General features: G+C 39.4%; 1 protein-coding gene across 1 annotated transcript in view; it reads left to right on the forward strand.

Moving 5' to 3' along the window:
• Positions 1 to 4,089, forward strand: part of AIM2 (absent in melanoma 2) — a 128,096-nt gene extending 124,007 nt beyond the window's left edge. Inside the window, exons 5-7 of the mRNA XM_003795216.3 lie at positions 451 to 876; positions 2,969 to 3,157; positions 3,862 to 4,089. Coding sequence (XP_003795264.2) covers positions 451 to 876; positions 2,969 to 3,157; positions 3,862 to 3,885 — 639 coding nt within the window. The 3' untranslated portion in view covers positions 3,886 to 4,089. The remainder of the gene's footprint in view (positions 1 to 450; positions 877 to 2,968; positions 3,158 to 3,861) is intronic.
• Positions 4,090 to 8,029: the final 3,940 nt, after the last annotated feature.

The raw sequence follows: 8,029 nt of genomic DNA on the forward strand, positions 1-8,029 counted from the left end.
GGCAGATCACTTGGTTCTCTTGCTTTTATAGAATAAAATGAAGGTTCAAAATAGCATTGGATGGAGGAACGAGGGCATATTAAGCCCTAGAGGAATGAATAGAAGAAGACAGGACCAGATTTATCCCTTTGCCTTAGCAGTATTTCAGAGATCTAATGAACATTTTGCATATAGTAGATGGCAAAACAAACACTTGAGTTTGGGGAGCCTGCCTCCAAAGCCCTCCTCATAGTATAGGAGTTGAAATCTTCCTTCTGCATTATTTCTTCTATCTTGATAATCAGAGGTCTCAAATCTCCTCCTCTTCTCGCCTCCTTATCTCCTACTTTGATGCCACCTGTCTTTCTGCTCCTGGCTGGCTTTCTGAAGTTTAGCATCACAGATGAAGTAAAGTTCTCTGAATAATATGTCCTTTACTCGCAGCTGATATCTTTCTTCTGTTGTCTTCAGCCTGTACAGAAGCAGATGGTGGCCCAGCAGGAATCCATCCGAGAAGGAGAGTTGCAGAAAGGCCGTTTGACAGTCTTGGTGCTGAAAGCAACGGAGCCCTTCGAGTTTGAGACCCAAGAAGGCAACCGAGAGATGATGTTTCATGCTACAGTGGCTACGGAGACGGAATTCTTTTTTGTAAAAGTTTTCAAAACACAGCTAAAAGATAAATTCACCCCAAAGAGAATAATTGTAATGTCAAAATATTATTGGCATAGTGGTTTCCTGGAGGTGAATAGTGCCTCGCTTGTGTCTGATGCTAAATCTAACCAAACGATCTGTGTCCCAAGGAACATTTGCAGAAAAGCTGGTGAAACCCCGAAGATCAAGAAGCTTCAAAGCCAGCCCATTGGAACAATTGTGAACGGGCTGTTTGTAGTCCAGAAGGTAAGTTCCTATCAACAATTTTATATGGGGTAGTAAGAATACAATATTTTCACTCTTAGGTAAAAGGGACTTTAGAAATGACTTATTTTCATGCCTTTCATATAGATAAAATCTAAAACAAATAAACACTTAATACTAAGTGGTTAAAGAGTTATTAACATGCCAAAGCTTTCAGAAAAACTCAAAAATTGTTTTTATTATCAAGAAGCTGCCACAATCCTGTCTCACCTTCTGTTTATCCTTGTAGCCTCTGAAAAGAGATTACTTCATACTCAAATAATTTTTCCATTTGTGTTATTGTTGTACTTTATATAAAATGTATCGTCTATATTCCAAGTGACTATTATTGGGAATGGCAAATAACTGCAGTTGGGTAATCAACCAGATTAATTGACCTGGAAAACCAATAAGCAGGGTGGCATTTTTTTAAAAAAATGAAAAAAAATTAGAATAGTTTGTTTAAAGAAACTTATTAGAAGTGAGAAGTAATAAATTATTATGACTCTGGAGCTTCATGGAGTAAGCCTTGTGGAGTGACTTTTTCTGGTCTAGGATAGGACTAAAGAACCACAGAAGGTTCTTCTGCTGACCTTGCCTCCAGAAGCCTTTGAACAAACTTTGCTGTCTTGAGTTAATTGCAAAGGAACTGATAGGCAAAATCTGTATTCCTAAAAAATTCAAACATACAATGCCCTTGGATAGGAAAGCCACATTCTTTCTTTTTTTCTTGCGGTTTTTGGCTGAGGCTGGGTTTGAACCCACCACTTCTAGCATATGGGGCGGGTGCCCTACTCCTTTGAGCCACAGGTGCCTCCCAAAAGCCACATTCTTGATCCTAGTTTTAAGCCTTCGATCTGGCCAGCCATCTGCTAATATGCATATATATTCATTTATCTCATAAGTTAAAGCTAAAATAAATGAACATCCTACATAACTGAGTAACGCTCTGTTTCCTTTTGGTCTGGACTTGACCATGAATTATTTCTTGTCCTTGATTTCTTATTCTTATTTAGAATGTTTATAAGGGCTTACATCATTGCCTCCTGTCTCTTCTGGATTTGTTGCCTGAAATAGCTGTCCTCCCACCCCAACCCCAGGGTCGTCCTTTCCCCTGACTGTTCTGGCTTGTCACCCTGGAGAAGCCCCATCTTCTCCCTGCACCAGTGTTTGCTTCTCTGGGCCATCCGTGTCTCCTGAAGGAAGAGAGCTTGGGACTGGAAAGATGGACATTGGAGGCAGTTTTTTCGAATTTGCTAGCACCTATTAGATCTATAACTCCGGTTTCAAACTGTTTTTTTTTTTTTTCTTGTGTAGTTGACCTTTGAACAATATAAGGGTTAGGGCCACCAAGTCCCACAGAGTTAAAAATTTGTGTGCAACTTTTGACTCCCTTAAAACTTAACTACTGATAGCCTACTGCTGACTGGAAGACTTACCAACAACATAAACAGTCAACACATATTTTGTATGAGATATATATATATATATTTAGTACTGTACACACACAATAAAGTAAGGTACATAAAAGGAAATGTTATTAAGAAAGTTATAAGAAAGAGAAAATATAGCTACTATCCAATAAGTGGCAATGGATCATCATAAAGGTCTTAATCGTCATCATCTTCAGGTTGACTAAGCTCAGGAGGAGAAGGAAGAGGAGAGGTGGGTCTGGTGGACTTAGAGGTGGGTCTGGCGGTCTTAGGGGTGGTAGAGGTGGAAGAAAATTTCTGGCCAAGTCAACTTACTCAGTTCAAACCAATGTTGTTCAAGAGTCAACTGTAGGTGCACCTTACAAGGGTATGTGTCAAATTTACTAAGTGTAGAATATTAATGTCTTAACACAATAATTAAGAAAGTGCAGTGAAGGCTATGTTAACCAGTTTGACGTAAGTATTTCAAATTGTATATAAAACCAGCACATTGTACCCCATGAATGTATTAATGGACACAGCTACGATTTAATTAAGGAAAAAAAACACAAAAATAGCCAACTGTATTTCTTTCTGGAGGCTTCGTTTGGCATGTCTGACATCTTATTGCTGACATTTCCTAACCAAATTATCTGAAATTAGGTGTTGCTTTTCTTTTGCAGAAAACAGAAAAGGACAATAGTGTATTATTTAACATAAATGACAACACAGGGAGCATGAAAGTATCGGTGCTTGGAAAACAGAAGGACACAAACTTTGAGGAAGGGGATAAACTTCAACTTACCTTCTTTGAGCTGTCAAGAAGTAGAGGCAAACTACAGCTGAAATCTGGAATTCATAGCCACATAAAGGTGAGAACTGCATGGACACCTCTCCAGGGTGCTGGTATTTTGTGTTTACTGTCAGGAGGCTGGACTGGTGCTAACGAACAGGGTATGGGATGGAAGACCCCGTCATCCAGTGCACTAATCTCACTGAGGGACCTCCCTTTGGGAAACACGTTAAGAGAACACTGACTTCACGAGGGAGAGCCACACATGGTAGTGCCCACAGCATGACGCAGTCCCTTGGTAACACTGCAGGGCTAAGCAGACAGCTTGCCCAGGGTTGGGTGGATCATTCTGACTAGTGTATATAAAGCAGACACAGACCATGAACACTCTGAGGACACATTTTCTGGAGTCAATCTGAGCATCCCTGCAGCAACCCTCATGCAGGGCAACTAAGTCAGTGTAACCCTCTCCTCCTGTGGCTCTGCCACACCATCATTCCCATCCTCATGTCACACGGCATGACTCGCAGTGCCTGCCATCTCCCTTTGTGGGCGTGGAGGCAAAGACCTGAGAAGTCTGCCTGAGTGCCCTTGTGAAGTAGAAGAGTGTATTTCTACTCACAGGCAAGGTACTAACTTCAGGACAGTGATCTAAGAGGGAACAATGTGTTGGAGGGTGGGAAGGAGATAATTTCATGAGAAGTTGAAAAGACACATTTCTGAAGAACAAAATCACTACAAGAAAAAGACAGGTCTCTGACTTTTTACTTTTTCTCTTTCTAGGTTATTAAAACCAAAAAGAAATGAAAAGGACCAATTCAGGTCAAATGGTCTAACAACATTTATTCAAGAATACGTGATCCAGCCTCTTCCACCAGCTCATGAGGGAGCTGAGAGCAGCAGTTCACAGGCTCTTCCCCCGCAAAAATAGGATTACAAGGGGATAATTCCTGGGTAAACAACTCCAAAATTATCAACATATCATCACAATAAAAGTTAATTTCTCATTCATTACAGCCTTACGGTCTGGTTTAGTTTGCCAATCCCTGGTCTCAAGCTGACAGACTAGTGATGTATTGGGTGTTGATGGCATATTTGAAAGTAAATGTATCTGAGACGTGGGGAAGATGGCAGATTAGAAGCTGCCTACACCTGTACCACTCTTAAGGCGAGGATTGGAAGTTGCAGGCAGATTCCTACCTACGGATGGCTCTTCTTGGAAAGAACATTGCAAAACTCTGGGGCAGTGAGACAGAACCTGCAGAGTAAAGGAGAAGGTAATGAGGTGATTCGTTCAGCAAGGTTGAGGTTATGTGTGGGGAGGCATCCACCATGGGGAGGGTCAGAACATAGAGCCCTGGGGCTCCACTCTCACCTCTCAGGCATCTCGGCCCCAGCTGTGGGGGGCTCCCTCTCCCACCTTAGACCTCTGGGCTGATCAGGGAGCTTCTCAGGGTCTGTGCAGAAATATAGCAGAAAGGAAGCACAGCAGGGATCTGGTGGCTGCTGATGACAGATTCTGCAAGGGACATGATCCTGAGCCTTTAATGTTCTACAAAAGCACAAGTATAATTCAAGAGAGAAAGAATAATTGTTCAAAACTTAACATGAGAACAAAATACAGCTGCTCTATGCCTCATTTTTTATACAAAAATTAACTCAAAACTGATCATCAGCTTAAATGTAAAAATATACAACTATAAAGCTTCTAGAAGAAAAAAACAGGCAAAAATTTTTGTGACTGTGTTCTGGGAAAAGATTATTAGGTATGACACCAAAAGCAAAAACTATGCAAGATAAATTTTTAAGAATTTGAACTTCATCAAAATGAGTAACTTCTTTTCAAGAGATACTGTTCAGAGCATTGAAAGTCAAGCCCTAGATTTGGGCTTAATATTTTCTAGTGACATAGCTGCTGAAGGTCCTATATCCATAATTTATAAAGAACTGTCAAAATACAATAATAGGACAGTGACTAAATTTTTTAAATAGCTAAAAAATGATACATGAGTAGCATGTAAGCACAGAAAAATATACTACTGAATGTACTTCATCTTTAGGAAAATAAAAATGAAACCTACAATGAGATACCACTAGACACGTGTTAGAATGGCTGAAATTAAAACTGACCATACCAAGTGCTGACAAAGATGTAGAGAAACTGGAACTATCACACAATGCTGGGGGGAATATAAAATGGTAAAACCACTTTGCAAAAGAGTGTGGCAAATTTGAAAAGGCTAATATACACCTATACTGCTAAGTTCTGAGGATGACGCAGAGCAACTAGAATTCTCATTGTTTGATGGGAATTGAGTATCTTACAGTAGTCACTTCAGAAGGGAGTTTGGCAGTTCTTACAAGTTTAAACATACACTTATCTGTCCCAGCAATCTCGCTTGTAATTTTATTTTATTTTTTTTAGTTTGGAATGGTAATGTTTGTTTACACAAAAATCTGCATGTGAATACTTGTGAAAGTTCAATTATGTAATGTAATTATATGCAATTAAGCAACCCAGTGTTCCTCATCTGAAGAATTAATAAACAAATTTTGACAGACCCACACAATTAACCTATACTCCACAATAAAAAAGAATAAACTGCTGATACATAGAACTACATAGATGAATCTTAAATGTAGATAGGAAGTAAGGGAAACCAGACTCAAGATTCTATGTACAGTTTGATTGCTTTTCTTTTCTTTCTTTTCTTGTCTTTTTTTTTTGCTGGGGATTCATTGAGGGTACAAGAAACCAGGTTACACTGATTGCATTTGTTCGGTAAAGTCCCTCTTACAATTGTTTTTTTTTTGGAGACAGAGCCTCAAGCTGTCACCCTGGGCAGAGTGCTGTAACATGACAGCTCACAGCAACCTCCAACTCCTAGGCTTAAGCGATTCTCTTGCCTTCGCCTCCTAAGTAGCTGGCACTACAGGTGTCAACAATGCCTGGCTATTTTTCGGTTGTAATGGTCATTGTTTGGCAGGCCTGGGCTGGATTCGAACCCACCAGCTCTGGTGTATGTAGCTGGCACCTTAGCCACTTGAGCTATGATTTTCTGGAAAAGGCAAAAGTGTAGACAAATAGTAGATTTGCACTGGAGTTGGAGGAAAATCCAACAACAAAGTAGAATAGAGCAGGAAATTTCTTTCGTGATGAAACTATTCTATATCTTGATTTTGGTAGCAATTGCATGATTGTATACATTTGTAAACACTCACAGAAATTTCCATTAATAAACATAAATTTTACCATATTCATATATATACATATATACACACACAGATATATTCACATACATATGTATATATTTTAAAGTCTCACTCTGTCACCCAGGCTAGGCTACTATGGTGTCAGCCCAGCTCACAGCAATCTCACACTTCTGGGTTCAAGGAATTTTCCTGCCTCAGCCTCCCAAGTAGCTGGGACTACAGGAGCCTGCCACCACAGCGGCTAGTTTTTCTATTTTTAGTAGAGACGGGGTCTCATTCTCATTCAGGCTGGTCTTGAAGTATTGAGCATAAGGGATCCTCCCAACTAGGCCTCCCAGAGAGCTAAAATTATAGATGTGAACCATGGTGCATGGTACTATATGCATGTTTTACCATAAGAAACATGAAAAATGTACATCCAGTTCGAAGATGGAGTTATGGGTGTTTTTAATATGCTGTTATTTTACTTCTCTGTAATATGTGCCTATAGCTTTTATAATAAATAAAAAAGATGAATATCTTTAGATAGCCCCCCACCTAAAAAAGATCAGGGATTTTCAAATAATGGATACTTCTTATCCATTAGGTTAATAATATCTGGGGTTTGTGAGTGTGACAATGACACAATTAAGAAAACGTTCCCAGAAGTATTTTTTGGGATCTGAATTTGGCATTACCAAAAATCCTCTTTGTATTCTTTGACACAGACACTCTACTTAGAGGTACTTAATGCCTTTTTGTCTTATCTTAAAATTAAAAGCCTTGGACTTTCACAATTATGACTTCCCCATTCTGTCCCTCACAGCTTCCACTTTACCCATACCCCTCCCCCGACATATGCACCCGTTCCTAAATCAATCTCTGTGTCATTAGGAAAGTGACTGTTCCTTTCTTTTCCTTGTTTTTCACTTCTTATGGGTGGAGAAAGAAGGAAAATTATTAACTTTCTAAAACTAACATGAAGACTAAGCAACACAAATGTTGCTATTGCATACAGAATACCAGAGCAATAAATAACTACATTTCAGTTTCAGATATCTACTGAATGGCAGACCATTCCACTCTAAAAAATTAAGTCTTCAGTGTTTGCCTGATGCAGGTCTGCCTTGGAGCAGAACCGGGAAATATGGCTGGAGGGCTAATGAAGAGCTGCTGTACTTGTGGAAATGCATGAAATCAGTTATTTGACATCAGACAGGGCCAGAAACTGTAATATATTCTAGTGCTTTCTTGCAAGCCACCAAGAAATCTCATTTAGCAAATAAATTCTCAATTATGTCCCCTCCAGGAGACCATTCTGAAAAGATGCCCACTGCTCTGGGCTAGAGCAACTCCTTCCCAAGTCACAGGGCTTGGCAGTTAAAGCCCAGGCTGAACATTATCCCTCTCTGCCCTTTCTGTGGGGAGGACACGGCTGGTTCATTATTGACCAGGACCTAATCCTGTAAGGTCATATCCAAAATTTAAGTCCAAACACTGTTTGAGGCCCTCATGACCCATCTTGATTCACAAGGCACAAACTCTTTGGTTTTAAGTAACTCACAAAGAGACTTCTTTTGAAATATTTCATTAGAAAATGTGATGATATTTATTTCTTTTTTCAAATTATAAGACTTATAGATGCAAAGTATAGCTTTTAAAAAATAATAAAACTTATAAAAGCACCCCTAACACTCATACCCAAGAATTAAAGCTAGTATATATACACACACACACACACACACACACATATATAAAA

The sequence above is a fragment of the Otolemur garnettii genome, unplaced genomic scaffold, assembly GCF_000181295.1.
Source record: "Otolemur garnettii isolate 467f Iridium unplaced genomic scaffold, OtoGar3 scaffold00091, whole genome shotgun sequence".
NCBI lineage: Eukaryota > Metazoa > Chordata > Mammalia > Primates > Galagidae > Otolemur > Otolemur garnettii.